The following is a 19,039-nucleotide window of genomic DNA, read 5'->3' as shown; positions in this document are numbered from 1 at the left end:
CCCGTGCTCCACTAATTTGGGGAAGAGAAAGATAAAGGGGGGAAACAACACCACAAAACCGAATATGTAACCAAAAGTGCATTGTAATACATAGATATAAATTTATTTTGCTTCTGATTGGCTGAGAATGGTCATGTGATCAGTTGACATGTCTTTAGTGACTGCACTATGCTAACTGCATTAGTCTACAACAGAGCTTCCCGTACTGTTGGTCAAAACCCCATATGGGATCACCAAAACAGTGTTCGGGCTAGGGATCTTAGGGTTGGGGGGGGAGAGCCTCTCCACAGGTGCATTATTATTCTGCACCATTGCAGGGAGGGTCGTGAACACACAGTTTCATTTGGCCACGATCATAGCTACAAAAAGAAATCAGTAAACATTGTTTTACTGGCTCCTAAGAGTTGTTAACTGTTTCACTGGGGCCTATGACATCATAATGCCATTGTCATTGTCATTCCTGGCTTTTAATTGGTTCCAGAGAGGGTAACAAAGCTTGCAGAGGAAACCGTGATGTCACCAGCCTCAACAAAGGCATAATAATTTCTACATCTGAATCTCAAAGAAAGGGCATTTGATAGGGTTACCCGATTTGGGAAGTCAAAAAAGAGGACACTTGACCCCACCCTGGCCCCGCTCATACCCTGCCTATCTCCCCCTAGTTATGCTCCTAAACCATCACCTCCCTCCCCCCCAATGCAGCCTCTCTCTCTCTCTCTCTCTCCAGCCACTCACACAGGCCAAGCCCGGAATCGGGGATGGCTCTTTGAGTCTCCACTGTCCCCCACGTACCTCCTCTGGCTCTGCTATTTCAAAACACCAGCAGCATTAGCAACGTGATCCTGCCGCTGTTGGCCTGCCCCGTAAGCCTTCGCTCTGCAGTACTTCCTCTTCCTGCAAAGGCTTCTGGGGCAGGCCGATGGCAGCAAGATCAGCCACTAACGCCGCTGCCTGCCAGCGTTTTGAAACAAGAGAGCTGGAGGAGGTACGAGGGGACAGGGGAGACTCGAGAACCATCCTGAAGTCCGGGGGTGCGGGCTGGACTGGAGAGCGTGAGTCCAAAATCCAGACAAATTCACACCAGTACAGGAAACTGTCTGACACCTGGACAGTTCTCTAAAAGAGGACCCTAGCATTTGAGAGCTGTGGAGGAGAAGAGGCGGCTTCCAGCTCAATCAGAACTGGCCACAGTTGACCTACAGCACCACTGGCCTTCATTTGCATCTTCACAGGGCTGTGGAGTCAGTACAATTATGTACAAACTAAGGACTAAAAGACCACAGGCCAGTGGTCTTCATTCATTTTTAAGCTGGAGCCACTTTGGATCCAACTGAGCTGGAGAGCCTCCAGCTATCTTCCCATGTGAGACTGTGACATTGTTGACCAGTGTGTGTCAATGACATCTACCCCACCAGCCTGTCTTCTAAATGCATTTTCTTCATCTACTAAGGAATGCCTTCTCTTTCGAGCATGTGAATTTTCCTCCCATCCGCTTTCCTCTTTGTGTCACGAGCTGTGTAGACAGGCAAAGAGTAGTAGATAAACACCCAGAACAATGAGGGCCACCCCAGAGGACTTAAGGGGCCGCCATTGGGCCCTCCCCCCAGGCCTGGCATTGAAGAACACTGCCATAGGATATATTATTTGAAGTTTGAAAAAAATTATATATACCGTATATATACACTGTCAAACCTCGGTTTGCGAGTAACGCAGTTTGAAAGTGTTTTGCAAGACGAGCAAAACATTCTCACAAATCGTGACTCGCAAACCGAGCATTGACTCGATTTGCGAGCACACTTCCCCCCCGGAACTAGCATCGGCTCTCCCCCACTCGCAAACGCCCCCTCCCCCCACCCGAACAGAAGCCTAACCCCATCTGTCACCGGCACGCAGCCCACAGGATGTGCCGGTGAATGAATACCCTTCCTGTTGCCTGGGCCTTGAGCATCTGCCTCTCGCTCTCTCCAGAAGGCCTTGAGCATACGCAGATGCGCAAGGCCCAGGCAACAGGAAGGATTTTCGTTCACCGGCACGTCCTGTGGGCTGTGTGCCGGTGACAGATGGTTGTAAGGCTTCTGTTCGGATGGGCGGGGGGTGCCGGTGCGAGTGGGGGGGGGGAGTTTGCAGGGGGGAGCAATGCCGGTTCTCAGGGGAGGTGTTCGCAGGGGGGGAAGCAGCGCCAGTGGCCTCGGGGGGGGGGGGGGAAACCAATCAAGTAAGTTTCCCTGACTTCCTATGGGGAAACTTGCTTTGATATACGAGCAATTTGGTTTACGAGCGTAGTTCTGGAACGAATTATGCTCGTAAACCAAGGTTCCACTGTATGCATTTTTATTACGTTCTGTTTAATGGGAAAATATATATATATATATATATATTTTTTTTTGGGGGGGGGTGAGGAGGAAGTAGAAATAGAAGATAGGTAGGTTGACTGGAATGCTTTTATGTTTCATGTATATAATATTGTAATTTTGCTCATATATTTTCTTGACGTGAGGTAAGTGGTTCTGGCCTTCTAGTCTAATAAAAATGGCTTATTTTCTTATTTCTACTTGTTACCCTTACATTTAATGATGAGAGCTTAATATACCACCATTTGTATAGCATTAAAGCTGTTCACAATAAATATTTAGATGAAAACCAAATAAGCCAGGAAAGGTCTGGTTGAGACAAGTACCTAGAACCTCTCAGCAGGTGTAAACTCTGACCACATGGGAAGTTTCCCCCACCTATGTGTATTTTGTTTGAAAAATGGGGAATAGAGGTGGACATTAACAACCCCCCTCCCCCTCTGAATGGTGTGAATATCCACATGTAAATAACTTTCTGAAATTGCAATTTACACCTCAACTTCCAGGTTTGTGGCCTGCTATCAAAAAGCAGCCCACAGGCCACATTTCAAAACAGGAAATGGCCCCTCCTCTCCATCCTGAGCCACAACTGGACCCATTGCATCACTGCTTAATAACATTTTTATTTCAGGGTTCATGGCTTGCTAGCACCTTGGCTTTGTGCTGCAATCGCCAGAGTTTTAAATGGGGTTCTTAGAAAGACCCAGGACTTATTGGCTCTTTGGACCAATTTTCCTTTAACATTGCAGGGGAAAATTGCTTTGTTTAAAATGGTATTGTTTCCAAAATGGATTTATGTGATGCAAACTTTTCCTATGTATATCACGAATAAGGATATTTGTCTTTATCAAAAGGTTTTGCGCAAATTTCTTTGGACCAATAAGAAGCCTAGATTGACTTTAGCGCAACTTTCCTTACCGCTGGGGAGAGGCGGTTTGGCATTACCGGACCTGAGGAAGTACAATGTTGCCTGTCTCCTTCGACATTTGGTTGACTGGATCAAGAATACTGCATATTACACTCCTGTATCCCTGGAACAACAGTTGATGGCACCTACACATCTGTTGTATTATCTTCATGCTAAACAACCCTATCGGATTTTCCCAACTCATTCTCATCCTTTGCTGAAATCTATGAGACAGTGTTGGCAATGGTTATGCAAACTAATGCATTTGCCTTTTACCTCTACTGTGCTCTTGCCCTTGTGGGGGAATCGGGATCTGGATCCAGATGACTCTAAGACTTACTTGCGGACTTGGTCTGCCAATGGTCTTTGTTATGTACAGGATGTTTCCTTCACTGATCTCCAAGCTCGGGGTGTTTTGCAGGCTCGGGATTGGCTTTATTATGGTCAAGTCATCCACTATCTGCACTCCCTGGACCGCTTTACTTTGAATGAAGATAAGGCGGATATGGTTCGGGAAACCTTGACCCTGTCTCGTCCAACCAGTATGAGTTTATCTTTTCATCAGGTCAGTTTGGGAAGTTTTACTGCGCCTTGGAATTATGATGCAGTGGCAGTTGTTTGGAATCTGGACCTTGCCTCTACTGAGCAGATTACTGGTGAGGACTTGCGCCTCCTCATGCGACATCTCCCGCCCTTAATCGCTCGGTAGTGTTGCAGGAACAGCACGACAAATTCTTGTTGAGACTTTACATCTCCCCATACAGGACGTTGGTTTCTGGTATTGCTGCTCATGCTGAATGCCCTAAATGTCATTCTGCACCTGCTGGTTTGTTTCATATGTTTTGGTTCTGGGACAGAATACAAACCTTTTGGTCTTTTGTTGGACTTCATCTGCAGACGATCATAAAGAAAAGGATTCCCTTTGGAGCGAATGTTTTTCTTTTCTATCAATTTACCTCTTTGGGACTCTCTAAGGGTAATTCCTTATTGCTAAAGAAGGCTTTCTTGTTATCTCGTAAATGTATTCTTTTGTTATGGAGGCAGACTGAGGTGCCTACCCTTACCATGTGGAAAAATGAACTGTTTACCTTGTTGAAGTATGAATACTTGGATACTAAGAACTGTAGCCCTGGTCAATGGAGGAAATTCCGGGCAGTTTGGGCTCCTGTTTGGGACAGTTTGTCCCATGGTACCCGAAGTGCTTTCTTGAATTTCTGACACTGGAGTGCTTGGAGGGGTGGGGGTGGTGGAAGGGGGGTTTGGGGGGGTTATTGGGGGTGGGTTGATCTTTGGTTTTTTGGTGGGTATCTTTTGTCTCCGCGCAGACACCACGCAGTAGACCCTTTTGTCTTGTGCTTTGGTTAGTTTCTGGTTGTTTCTGTTTCCAGATTGTGGTATACTTCTTTGTATTTTCATTTTCCTAATAAATCTTTGAAAAAAAAAAAATGGGGTTCTTATGTTTTATTTTTCTGCTTTTGTAAACTGCCCAGTTTTAGGTAAGCTAAGATTATTTTAAATAAATATTCTTCATTAAAACTTCCCCTCCCCAAACCAGTGAGCTCAAAAAGGGTTTTTAAACAAGAATTGAGAGACAGACAACAAAATGGAGGAAGACTCTTTATTCTCCGTGGACTGAGTAGTACAGGGCTGAGCCAAAACAGGCCAGTAACATACAGTAGGAAATCCAAATCATAAAATTAGAGTCACCCCCACGTTGACCAGACAAGCTGACCCCATCCTGGTTTTGCATGCTGGGTGATGCTGGCAATAAATGGGAGAATCAGAAAAACTCCTCCCTGAAGCCAATGGCACAAAAACAGGCCTGGATCGACTTGTTTGATTGATTTGGGATGACACAGGGTTGTAAACCACAATTATTAATACAAAATCACCCAACAATATGGCAGCTGAGCAATGCAGCTATGACATCATAGTGGCAGAGACAATGAGCCTTAATATCATTTGTTCTTACTTATGGCACAGAAAAATGGTCACATCCTCGCTCAGAGGGAGGAGAATAGAGGCCCGATCATTAACAGTTCCTGGCATCAGATTCTACCCACAATTCCCTCTTACCACTGATTCTTTCCCCTATCACACTGAGGTGAAATGCATGCTGGAAGAGGTCTTCCACTTCCACTGAGCAGACCCAGGGAAAACATGAACAGGTTTCCCAAACATCATCCGATGCTCACCAAGTCCATCCTCTGGGTCATATGCAAACTGTTCTATACTGATGTCATACCAATCCAGCCCACACTGCATCAATGATTGCTAAATTGTATATCCCACAGCTAAAGGAAAAAAGTTTCTGAACACTATGAAAAGCCACAATGCAGAGCTGCTAAGAATGAGATTTTAAGGCTGTAACCAGGGAAAGGGAACAGAGCTCAAGAGCTTAAGGTAGGTGAGCTAAGTGACTTGCTTTGAGTTAGTGGTAATGGTGGGATTGGAACCTGGATCGGCAAGCAGTTATAGTTCTCTGTATTAAGTCTCGCACAGTCAGTAAATGGCAGGAGTGAGATTAGTTCCCCAAACCAGCATTGCAAGGTCTCTAAATGAGAAATCAGAGCCTTAAGTTATATGCCTCAGACATTGATAAAGATAGATCACTAAGCTTCCCCCTCTCCTCTCTCATATATCCTCTCCTCAGATGGTTACTCAAAACTAGACAATGACACGGGGGTTTTGTTGCTGTCCCATTCCTGTAAGCTCTGCCTTAACTGCACAAGCCTCAACACTTATGATTTTACAGTGTTTGAGGCTTGTGCATATGAGGATAGAGCTTGCAGGAATGGGGCAGGGACAGAATTGGCCGGGATGGGAAAATGAGTTCCCGCAGGGACAGGGAAAAATCTGTCTCCATGTCATTCTCTACTCAAGACATACTGGAACTCTTGCTGGGAGAGGACTAGAAGGAAGATCTGCTCTGAACACCCCCTTCAACTCCCTTCTGTGGCCACTGGAGAATCCTCCTTCCCTCTGGGGTTTTAGCAAGTCAGCACTGGGTGTTTCTGAAGAAATGGAATCTCTTATTAATAAAAGAAGCAAGTCTAAACAACACACTTTTAATGGAAAAATAAATCACAACTGTTTAAGCTGAAAATTTTAAGTCATTTAGTCTTAGACAGACTAAATAACCCTCTTCCTATTACACAAAATATTAATGCAGAAAACTACCTTAACACTGCAAAAGAGATCAGAAAAAAATACAACCAGCAGATTTTTTAAAAACACATCAGTGATTATTATTATTTTTTTATATTTCACATAATTAAGCAGTGGAATGGTGTTGCCAGAGGAAAAAGTGAAGTTCACTAACATAAAGAGGGTTCAGAAGAATTCTGGAAAAGTTCATAAAACATTAGACTTGGAAAAGCCATGCTTTTTTCCTGGAAATAAGTTAAGAGAAAGTAAGCTACTTTTTGGGATCTGCTAAGATACTTGTCACCTAGACTGGCCACTGATAAAGACAGGATGCTGGACTTGATGGACCTTAGCATGGTTTTTCTGAAGTTCTTAAAAGAAAGATCTGGGTTTTGTGTTTGCTCCAGGATCAACCCTCAGTGGGGCAACTGATATAACCTACTGATAAGTGGAGGCACTACAGGTGTGCTTTAGGGAGTCCTTTTCCCCTGGTTCCATCTGGTGGCAAGTATAAATATTGCAGATATATCACCTGCTCTAGATCCCAATTTTTCTTCTAATTTTTTCTTAGGCAAAGAATTAAAAATTAGGAAATCAGTTCTATCAATCATCAGAACATTAATATACCTAAAATTTATAAATATCAGATGATTTTTTTTAACACATTGCAGTTGAGAAAATCAAAAGAAATCACAACCAAGTTAAAATTCTATGGAAGTCAGAAACTGATGGTTCAGCCAGGAACAGCGAAAGAGAGAAGACGCTGGAACACATCTGGTTTTCCGTCCTCTGAAAGAGCAAAATCTCTTCTTCCTAAATAGCTGAAATGAGACACAGAGGGAGAGAATCAGTGTCATTAAAAAGGTATTGAGAAAATCAGAAGAATCTTTACATTCCTTTCTTTCTGTAATATGAGCATGGGTTAATGCTACAGTATTCAGAGTATGGCAGAATATTAAAACATAATTGTATGAGACATAACTAGCTAATATCACCTGTCTCACTCAGAGATTGCATCCAAAAACATCTGGCACCAATACTGGGAATAGATCGCACAGAGGCAGTGGCCTGAACTGTGATAGGGGGATTTTCTCTCCCCAGGAAGAAATACATTCAGCTGGCTGGAGCATATACAGTGGTATCTCGGAATTCGAACGCCCCAGAACTTGGAATCCAAACTTTTTTATTAAAAATTAAATTTTGTCCTGGAATCTGAATGCTACTTTGGAATCTGAACGTACGGGAATTGCAAGCGTTGCTCAGCCCAAAGCTTCCCCTCTGACGCAGCTTCCTGTTTCCGCTTGGGCGGTTCACTTCAGAGGGAAGCTTTGGGCTGAGCACTGTTTACAGTTGCCGTTGCCAATTTTGCTGCCTATGCCGGCAGGGGCCCGATCTTGCTGTCTATGCCACAGCGCATTGGTCCTGCACAGCCCTCAGGCCATCTATATTAGCCATGTGTCCAGCAGAAAATTTATTTGAAAATCTGAGTTTGTGGGACCAAGGAACGGATTAATCCAGTTTCTATTATTTTTAATGGGAAAAACTGTCTTGGAACTCGAACGGGGTTCTGGAAGGGATTACGTTCGGATTCTGAGGTGCCACTGTACTAGAATCTGCTGGAGCACACGGTGCCAGTTTTGTCGTTCACGCCTGTCATTATCACACCTTGAATACAACACATGCATAGTCTAATGCTTTTTATATGGCAGTCAATTAAACAAGCTAAAAACTCTTTCAGATTTTGCAGTTAATTATGCAAATCTTCATATGTCTTAAATTCACTTCTTAAACGATATTCAATTAGTATTTCTAGAGCCATCAGAAGCAGCATCCCAACTACAGAAAGTAGAAGCACGAGGAGAAATACTTTTTCAGGGCGTGGCACGATTTTTCATAGTTAAACACTCATTTAAACATGGGAGGCCTGAAGAAGTATTGCTTACATGCATGTCAGCGTTGGCGGCTAACTGTTCCTGGAATCGAGTTATCCGAACCGGGACGATTAAAATGATAAGTTGATGAAATCATTTAAACTTTACTAATTTATTAGCAACTTTGAGAAATTAGTAGAAGAGCCTACGAGGAAGTGCTAGCGGCAAGATAGCCCCTGGAGCTCCCCGCTTCTGATGGCTCTAGAAATACTAATTGAATATCGTTTAAGAAGTGGATTTAAGACATATGAAGATTTGCATAACTTGATGAATTTTATATGGCAGTGGCAGGTGGGGGAAAAACTCACACTATATATACATAAAGGCCTCACATTAAATACACACCCCTATATAATAAAAGCTTACCGGCGCATGCGCTTTGAAAACAGCGTGATCCCTGCCACTGTGGTGTGTGAGCCGTGGCCGTGTTCCATTTTAGAACCCGGCGGCAGGGAACATTCTGGCCACTCCCCTCCTCCCGCCCTCACTCACCAACCGCTGGAGGAAGCCGGCCATATTCGGCGGCTTGAGGAGGCGGTGCGGAGCGATGCTAGCGGCGACTGCCGGGAGGAGGGCTTCGAGCCGCTGAGGGTCGGGCGCTGCTCCAGTGAAGATCGTGGCCGGCCCTACTAAACTTCGCAGGCCCACAGCACCTCTGACGTACGCGATCGCGTCAGAGGGAACGCACTTCTGAGGGGCAGAGCGGCCTACGAGGTTCGCAAAAGCTGGCCGCGATGCTCACAACGCTGCATACTGGACCGGGGAAACAGGTAAGGGGTGCTGCTGGAGCAGGGAAGAGGTGCTACTGGGCCGGTAGAGCAAGGAAGAGGGACGGGGAGCAGGGAAGAGGTGCTACTGGGCCGGGGGAGAAGGGGGCTGGGGGAGGGGGTGTAAAATTGGTTTGGAGCGGGGGCTGAAAATAGGGGACATGTGAGGGAAGGAGGCTTTACTAGAACCCGTTAATGTAACGGGCTTAAACACTAGTATAATATATTTTAGGATGAAGTGTGACCGTCTCTGTTTCTGTGTTTATCTTACAACATGAGGTATTTTCCCCCATCTGCCGTTGCCACATGGAAAGCAGCAGACCATGCTTTCATTTGGGGGTTTCAGTGTGTGTGGGGGGGCATTTCATCTTCACGATATTTCTTTGTTGATCAGTATATAGTTAGGTCATCACAATGCACCCCCCCCCCTCAGTACCTGGATTAGGGCTAGTTCCGGATGAGGTGGAAGATCCATCCTCTTTAGCTGAGGGAGGAAAAAAACCAGATCTGGGTTAAGTTTCAATAAACAGTAATTGATTTAATACACGGTGGAGAAGTTAAATGTATGCAAACTTTTCAGCCTTCATGAACCTGACCTTCAGACAGAAAGAAATATCTGCAGATCCTGTGTTGGAAGCCTGGGTGTTATGCAGATGACACGGACAAATGCTACTACTTAATCATTTCTACAGCGCTACTAGACATACGCAGGGCTGTACATCCAAATACTGAAGAGACAGTCCCTGCTCAAAAGAGCTTACAGTCTAGTCAAGACAGACAAATTGGACAAGAAGGTGCATCAATACACTGGGGGAACCATATACAGCTGCATTATGATGTCATCAAGAATTCTGTGTATGACCCAGATGCATTGTGATGTCACTGAGCATTTAGACAGCTTCTAATACTACTGCTTTGACACGCAGCTCCTGATTGGATAAGGCCCGACTTAGTGCAGGAAGAGGCGGTTGGAGCGTACTGTGAATGATTTCCTGCATTCGCAGCGCTCCGGCTGCTCTCTCCTGCCTCTCCCGCTGCCCTCTCCTTGTTGGCGGTTCGGGGTCAGAAAATACCACGAATGACCGGGACCGCCAACTGCGAACCACCGGGGGAACACTGTAAATATTTAAAATAAACATTTATTTCTGAAATCACTGTGTGGGCTGTCCTTCAAAGCTTCTTGGATACTTCATCCTTCCACCATCATCACAATCTAGACTGTGCTCAGTCTTTGAAGAGATGACCATATGTGGAGTTATCCCAAGTTTGGTCCTTGACTAGTCAGTCATCTTCTGTGCAGATCAACCTACCCTGCTTGTCCACAGAACAAGCTAGGTTTCTCCTGTAACAGGGGCTCTCCATTGACAGAAGGAGAAGTGAATTCCACAACCTACCTGCAACTAAAGCCTGAATTAATTACCTTCCACAAGCCTCAGGTTCTCCCTCTTGTGCTGTTTTGCTATATTAGGAATGAGTAAATGAAGGAAGGCATACTCAGAACACCTATTTTCTGGGCTCTGGGAGAAGCACTTCACTCTGGAATCAGAGGCGACACCACCTTTTGTCCACTTATCCTGTCATCCACAGACGACCTTACAGGTAAGAAACTTAGCTTAAGTGCTGACATAGATCAGCACCAGTGAACACATTTAGGAGGTCATTCCCAAACTGACCACATTGGCATAAAATCCACAGGTAATTTTTAACGGCAGACTTTACACTTAATTTTCAAAGAGAAATTACAATTTCACTGTGAAAATTTACTCCAGGGAAGTCAGTTGCACAGGTCTCCACAGGTAATTAGTACGCATGGTTTAGTAACACAGTACATGATGGCAGATAAAGATCCAGCCTGCCCTGTTATTAAATTGTTGCCCGTCTTTGGCACTTCTGAGATACACTGTAGAAGTCCATGCCCCAGAAATGCCAGACAATTAATCATGAATTTAACGCTGACTGTTGGCAGACTGGATGGACCATTTAGGTCTTTATCTGCTATCTTTTAAAGCAATTTAATTTTTCAGGAAAATTACACAAACTTGATTGTAACTTGAAACTCTTCCCCACCCCTGGAACAATTCTTACACCACTGGTAAAGGTACATATATATCTGCATCTCATATGAGTGATTTTCAAAAGCCCATTTATAGGGATAAAGCACTTTTTTGGCCAGGAAAATGGTTTTCAAATTATTGTCTCATATATAGCAAATATCGGACACAACATTTCAAGCAGTAAAACTCTCGAGAGAGGATCTGAGCTCTGACACTTACCCGAGGCCGCACTGTACCCACCAGCCTTTTTTCCTGCAAAATAAAAACTATAGGTTAACCAAATGGTGACCATACCAATATAGAAAATAACCACAAACAAGAACTGAAAGTAACATCATCTCTGTGGCCCATTTCTTTCTTACTGAAAACAAAATCCATTAAAAAAAAAATAATAATAAATGCAGCTGATTTGAGAGAGAAAACCTAGCATGAAATTTGTTCGGATAGTACTATACCTGGATGATCACTGACTGCTAGATCAGAGGAGTGATTTTGGGACAGTCAACTGAACATCATAAACCTTGTGGCACTTATGAACCAGTCACCACCTTTGCTCATCCTTTTCAAACCAAACCCAAGCTACAAAAGATGCCATTTCTAACTTCCACTAGATTCTTTTACTATCTTGGACAGACCAGCGCAGTATATGAGCGTAAATACAATTTTAGTAAATACAATAATCCATGCATTAATTGGGTTGGTTAGATGCCATCAAAATGGCTTAGGTGTCTTTTGATAGCTGCATGTTAGTCTTCTGAAGAATTTACCAGCCCACAAATGAGGTAAGTGATCTAAGCGAAAGCTGGGAGAATTAGGGAGAGGACTTGAGAGGAGTTCCCTTCTTTCTTCTGCAGTAGAAGTGAGGGGCTGTCGGGACCCAACACTTTTATTTTAAATTAACTAAATTAAAGATGCTGTTTAACTTGGCCTTCAGGACGTAACATTCTAAGAATACCTGCCATCATATTAAAAGGGGGGGGGAGGCGGTCCACTCCGGGCGCTGTCTCAATGGAGGCACTAGCACCTCCCTGCCCCACCCACTCCATTCCTCCCCCCACCCCGTACCTCTGTAGATCTTTGCCAGCGTGATCAACTTCTCTTGCCTGATTCCCCTCTGAATCACTTCCGGGTTGTAGGGCCAGGAAGTGATGTCAGAGGGGAAACCCAACAGTGGCACGAGTGATATATTGGAGAAGCCACTTGCGCTTGCAGATTTACAGAGGCATGGGGGGAGGGGGAAGGGAAAGTGCGTGCAAGTGGGGGCGGGAAGGAGTGGGGTAGGGAAAGAGTGTAATACTGGGAAGGATGAATGTAGTCAAGAAACAGCAGCCCATGACTGGCTTTCTAGGGGTGGGTATATATTGGGGAGAGGGTCAATATCCCTAATCCCAGGGACGGGAAAGAACTCAGTTTGGTAGTCCTGTGCACAACATAGGGAAGAAGGGGGATGTGAAGCAGACTTTAGCCAGGATTTCACAGTATAACACGCGACGGGGATGGAAGGGGTCAGAGTTCAGCAAGGTGCTCTGCAAATACAGCACTAGGGGATGTGTTGTGGAGCTCGACTAGGCATCCACCAAAGTAGGATACCAGGGCGGAGGGCTGGGGGCAGATGGAGATTTAGACCAGACTTTCTTCTTTATAATAGGGAGTGTTTGTATGATGGGAGGGAGGGACCACAGAGCTCAACTTTTTCACTATAGGGTGAGGGCTTCAGAGCTCAGCCAGTCATTCCTCGGTATAACAGCCAGAGCGAGTTGAGAGGTGGAAGGACAGGAGAAATCTATCATTGATCTCTGAGGGCAGATCAAGGTTCTCCCCAGGATAATAGGGGGACCCCATAGAAAAACGTAAATATTTCCAATCTCTTACCTGCTCGTTTCTTCCAGATAATGACTCCAATCACCACAGCAATCAGAACCACCGCCACAGCAATTGCCCCGATGATGATTGCAGTCAGTGACGAAGATTTTGGCTCTAAAAGAGAGAAAAGAAAAAAATGCTCATGGTATGAACCTGTCTAATATTTCAGTTCTTCCCAATCACTGATCTCTGAACTTCCAGACCAGCATGTTTACTTTTAGGAACTAATGTAGAACAATGTTTAAATGATAAGGTTGTAAATTATCTTAATTGCCATTACAAAGAAGAGGGTATATAGCAAATCATCAAAAAACACACAATATATACAAACAAAAGCAAAACCGCTGCATCTTATCCATTCCTCCCTTGAAGAGAGGCTTTTAAGCAAGCGACAAATTCAATTTCTTCTGGTAGCTTTATCCACCCTTCAGCCGTCTAAAAACTTTTTCCTCCATTTATGCCTTTCCAAAAATGGTTATATGGGAAGACTGCAAAATACAGGGGGGTGGGGTTTGGATTACAAAGACTAGGGGGCAGCACTGAGCACACATTCTGCACAGAAACCTTCACATACCGAGGAGAGCTTGTGGCACCTCTTCAAGTGGAATTCTAGAAACTGCACAACCCATGTTCAGGCGCAATTTACAGAAAAAGGACCCCTCTCACTTGTGTATATGTGCACACAGACACACAAACGGTCCCTATGCTATATCTTGTGAATCCTGGGCGGAGTTTGGGCCTGTCCATCAACTATATTCCTATCTTACAGATTAATATTAAACTGTAAGTGATTCTGTTGTGTTTAGGGACACCCACGTTCACCTGCTCTACAGCTGATGGAAGTGATGGCATCTAAATGAACCTGCACATCGATCTGTTAGACTAATATTCTAGAAGAGAAAATATGTGTGTGTTTTTCTTTAGAACAGGCTCCTAAGCACATATCTGAGACCTAAATGTGCCAATGGGCAAAACAACAAACTCTACCTGAACCCCAACAAATGGAGATTCTTTGGGTTCCTAAGACAAGTAGATAAATACCTGCTTCAAAATATATTTTTGGAATTATGAATTCCCTCTAAAAGCTAGATTCATCACTCCCTCTGATCCTACAAAGTCAAACCACCTTTAAAAAGCGTCTCTATCATCTTCACCAGGTAGGAAATCTCTCTCTATATATTGAAAAGACAAGTCTGAACACATTGGTCCATGGCATGATAACATCATGAGTAGACTACTGCAATGCTCCAAACTGGTCTAACCGAGAAGCGTTTGCAACTAATTCAGAGTGCTGCAGTGAGACTGATAGAACGCTTCAAGCGACGTGATCACTTCACACCCTTCCTGCGCAAACCACACTGGCTACCAATATCTTACAGGGCTAAATTTAAAATGCTTTGTTTGATTTTCAAGGTCCTCAGCACTGAGACTTCCGAGGCCCTCTCAAGGAGCATCACTATCTGTACCCTCAACTAAAGAAGATGTATAATGTGGTACCTGCCAGTAAGCCTTCTCTGACATAGACCCTCATGCTCTGGAATTTACTCCCAGAGGGGCTACGTCTAACTCCAGATACCTCTCTACTTCAAGAAGCAGGTGAAAGCCTGGCTCTTCTCTCAAGCCTTTAACACACAGGGTGACTGACTCTCCACTCACCCTGCATCCGGACTAGCTTGCTACACACCCTGCAACTTAGAACAGTTCCTTATATCTTGTTTAACTGTAAAACGCGCCTTGAGCTTAGCCACCCCTCTGTTTATCCCAACAGACTCTGTACCAGCCATCTTGCTCCCGGCCCCTCAGCTGTGTGATGAGCTGTATTGCAGAAAAGCAGTAGCTTTATATCTGTTATTTCAATGTTCTAATGAGTGCTTATTAGGTGTTTTATTGGTGTTATGTTGACATGGTATTATATCCGTGTTATTTGAATGTTCTTCCATGCTGTCTATTATGGTATTGTTTGCATTGTACCAACATTTATCATAGTTCTGTTGCATTGTTGTTCTGCAGTGCTGTGAAAGGTCTATATTTTTGTTACCGTTTCATGTTGCTGATTTTGAATTTACCTTATTTATTGCATTTAAGGTTGGTCAAAAAGTTTTAAGCTGCTCAAAAAGTTTTTAAGTTAAACTATACCTCCCATTTCATAAAGAGATTCACCCAAAGTGCTTTACAATTCATTGACTAGTAATCAAGAACTCTCTCCTTCTGTGGTACCTGGAGCAATGGAGAGTTAAGTGACTAGCCCAGAATCACAAGGAGCCAATTTACCTCCTTACTGTGAAAGTGTTCTAGTACCCCCGCTCTCTGAAGTGCTACCCTCTTCCTCCTCCACAGTAGAGAATGACATAGTGGCTGTTACCCCGGCTAGCCACAGGTAACCCGCCGAAACAGTGGAGGGGGGAAGTGCTCACTGTGGAAGTTGCGTCACAGGAGAAGCTTTCGCCCACAGACACACGCGACTTCAGGCAGGCTCCAGTGGTTTGAACAAGTTACTCTGTAAACTTAAAACTTGCTGCGAAGGTAAGAGGAAGGGAGATGCTCAAACCGCACGAGGGGTGCTGAATGGCAGTAGAAAGAAACAGACGCTGAAGGGGGGTGGCGAGAGGGAAGGGTGGTGGTGGAAAGGAAAGGAACAGACGCTGAAGGAGGGTGGAGAGGAACAGACGCTGAAAGGAAATGGGGAAGAGAGAGTGTGCAGAAGACGTTGAAGGGAAATGGGGATGACAGAGTGGGGAGAACAAGCTGAAGGGAAATGGGGAACAGAGAGTGGGGAGAAGACACTGGAGGGAAATGTGGAAGAGAGAGTGTGCAGAAGACGTTGAAGGGAAATGGGGATGACAGAGTGGGGAGAAGAAGCTGAGGGGAAATGGGGATTGAGAGTGGGGAGAAGACGCTGTAAGGGAAGAGGACAGAGATGCCAGACTATAGGAGGAGTGGAGGGAAGAAGATGGGTGCCAGACCAATTGGGAGAGAGGGAGTGAAGGGAGAGGCAAAGTAACAGAGCAAATGGAAGACGCAGAGAGAAGGAATTGAATGAGAAGATGAGGAAAGCAGAAACCAGACAACAAAATTTGAAAAAAAAATTTCTATTTATTTCCTTTTTTTTTGCTTTAGGCTAAAGTAGTATATTAGTTGCGTTGATAAAAATTTATAAACAAAGCTCTGCCAGATTAACATCTCTTTCTCTAGTTCAGCAGCCAGAACTTTGATTTATAAGGAAGGAATGAGCTAAATATTACAGTACTGAGGCTTGTATGGAAGCTGCGAGGATAGTAGAGACGGGGCGGGGACAGTGGTCGCGAGGACGGGGCACAGAGTACAGACACCTCTAACAAAGATTTGGGCATTTTGGGAAGTTTTAAGCTCTGTATCCGGAGTCCATACCAGAACAGTGTGAAACCCAGAGCCAATCACATTACTCAGATTTTGCCCATGTACGTAATTCTGAACTCACGGCCAATCAGATTATTCAGTTCATCTTGTTGTCCTCATAACTAGAACACAACACTTCATGTGTCATTTTAGGAAAGCAATACAGCCTTAGCTTTGTACTCCATTGCCACTCAGCAGTAAGAGTGCATGTGAGAAGAGCAATATTTTGCTAAATAGTTCAGTGACAGACCAGAGACCTATAAAAAAAAAACCAAAAAACTTTATAGCTAATCTACATTGTATAATCAAGCCCTGTAAGGTTAAACCAGCTGACTCCCTCATCTACCCAACTCGGATTAATCCCAGACTTACCCCAGAGGACAGTGAGCGACTCTGGCATGCTGCTGTGTTCCACGTGGCAGGAGTACTTGGCTTCCTCCTGGGGGTCAATCTCCACAGACTCCCGGGTCTGGTAGGTGCCATCGTGGTTGGGGAGAATGTCTTTGGCTGCTGTTCCATGCATGATGTTTCCATTCTTCATCCATTTCACATCAATCTCACGGGGGTAAAACCCGGTCACTTGGCAGTGCAGGGTGATGAGACGCTCCTCAGACTTTCGATCTGAGACCTTCACTTGGGGACGGACTGTGGGGAAGAGAAGGGGGAGGGGAAAACAGGAATCGGGTGTTCAGAACACAGTGCACATCCCATACGATAGGACCCAGAGTCCCTCCTAATTCCCCAGACACAGTCCTTCTGCCTGGAGACGGATCTCTGCCCACTGAAAACAAACCCCAGATCTTCCTTGAGTGGGACTGGATACGACAACCTGAAACTCATCTCTGCAAAAGGGATGCACAGTCCGATCAATCACTGAATCCCCCTCCCTTACCGATACCAGAATGCTACAGTGACTCAGGGGATGCAAGGCATAAATAACACAAGCAACTGACTAGGATCCTACCATTTAAAGGCATCAAAAATCACTATTTTTCTGTGTCCCTATCCTACAAATAAAACTGGCTGGATGGGATCCAGGGACTGGGGACAGAAATCCTGAGTCAGGAGCATGTGGCAATCTGGCCCTTATCCATCTCAAACACTAAACTCTCTGGTTTTCTTATTCACCGTTCTCCTCTGCTCACCCTGGTGTTAGGGGAGAAGCAAGATTCCACCTTCAATACAAGTGACACATCTGGACAGCAACAGAGGTGGGGCCCACTATCGTGCACTAGAAGAGGGTCAGGGTGGGGGGTTGTTACCTTTATTGTTCAGCTCCTTGGCTCCGTATTTCACATATTTCTCTAACCACTCGATGCATATCTGCTCCAGGTAAGCCTTCCGTCTCTCAGCATTACTCCTATCTGCATTCCATCTCTGGGTCGTGATCTCCGCTCCTGGCATTGCCGTCACATAGGTCAGTCTGTCCTTATCGAAGCTGAGGAAGTCATGTCCGTCATAAGCAATCTGATGAAACCCCCAAGTGCTGCCATCTTGGTTCTTCTCACAGCCGTACATCCTCTGAAGTGTGTGTACCCCTGAGACAAATAGAGAAAACCAACTGATTCCGACTCAGTAGAGGGGAGGGAAAGTCTGTCTTTACTGGGCAATGAGGAAAATAAACATTGCTGGAGAGAAGAATTTTCCAGGAAGGAGGAATTAATGACCATCAAGGGCTGGGGGGTTGAGATTTGGGGGGGGGAACAGGGGTAGGGCCCTTGGAAGAAAAGACCAGGATAACAAGGATCTCATTCTCGGCACCCCACTCCTCACCCCTCAGTTGTTACCAGTGTTCAAACACCAAGGGCTCCTTTTACGAAGGAAATTACAGCGCACTACACCACACGCTACGCTTCTAGAACTAACGCCAGCTCAATGTTGGCGTTAAGGTCTAGTGCGCATGGCAATGTAGCCCTAGCGCACCTTCGTAAACGGAGCCCCAAGTTTATTTCAATATTTATTATACCACCTAATCAGACTTGTAGGCGGTGAACAGAAATAGAAATAATGTATAGGTACATTAAGTTATTTAAGTAAAATTGAATTAGTAGGTAAAACGTTTCTAGGGTAGATTAAGGAGACACATTCACGGGGGATGAACTGCAATATAGAGAGAAAAGGAACATAAGAAGGAAAGACGGGAGGTGGGGAATGATCTTCCCATTGGTCTTATAAGAACCAGTTACCCTTCCTATTCGAAGGAGGAAGAGTTTGCTTGTTGCAGACATTTAAATATTTGAAAGGTATTTGGAATAAAACGGTATATAAATTTGAAAAATAAATACATAGAAGGGAAAACGGGAAAACATAATTTGAGGTTTTATTTATTTATTGATTTTTTTAGCCCGTCCTCCCAAAGGAGCCCAGAACGGGTTACAAAGTACATCCATAATAATCCAGACAGAGCAGAGATGACAGTTTACGTAAATTACAATATAGACATGACAATAAAACATATGCACTAAGTAGCATCTGGTGAGATTAAGTGACATAGGTGCGTTGACTGGGTGGCATTTCAGGGTGAATGACTTTAAGGCGCTGGGTTAGTAAAGAGGAAGGTTCCTTCCTGAAGTTCCAGAGTCCATCTAGTGATCTGACAGATGGAGGGATTGTGGGCCAAAGTTTGGGTATGAAATGTGAGTAG

At 44.6% G+C, this 19,039-nt stretch overlaps 1 protein-coding gene across 1 annotated transcript in view; it reads right to left on the bottom strand.

The window, feature by feature from the left end:
• Nucleotides 1-4,862: 4,862 nt before the first annotated feature.
• LOC117350101 (major histocompatibility complex class I-related gene protein-like) overlaps nt 4,863-19,039 on the bottom strand; it is a 35,631-nt gene continuing 21,454 nt past the window's right edge. The window contains exons 3-8 of the mRNA XM_033924075.1: nt 17,658-17,933; nt 16,768-17,040; nt 13,030-13,134; nt 11,377-11,409; nt 9,540-9,587; nt 4,863-7,226 (exon numbers count right to left, since the gene is read on the bottom strand). Of these exons, the coding sequence (XP_033779966.1) occupies nt 7,219-7,226; nt 9,540-9,587; nt 11,377-11,409; nt 13,030-13,134; nt 16,768-17,040; nt 17,658-17,933 (743 nt within the window). The 3' untranslated portion in view covers nt 4,863-7,218. The remainder of the gene's footprint in view (nt 7,227-9,539; nt 9,588-11,376; nt 11,410-13,029; nt 13,135-16,767; nt 17,041-17,657; nt 17,934-19,039) is intronic.

The sequence above is a fragment of the Geotrypetes seraphini genome, chromosome 16 (genome assembly GCF_902459505.1).
Source record: "Geotrypetes seraphini chromosome 16, aGeoSer1.1, whole genome shotgun sequence".
Classification (NCBI taxonomy): Eukaryota; Metazoa; Chordata; class Amphibia; order Gymnophiona; family Dermophiidae; genus Geotrypetes; species Geotrypetes seraphini.
Note: the sequence above shows the minus strand (reverse complement) of the source record. Positions and strands in the feature narration are given on the sequence as shown.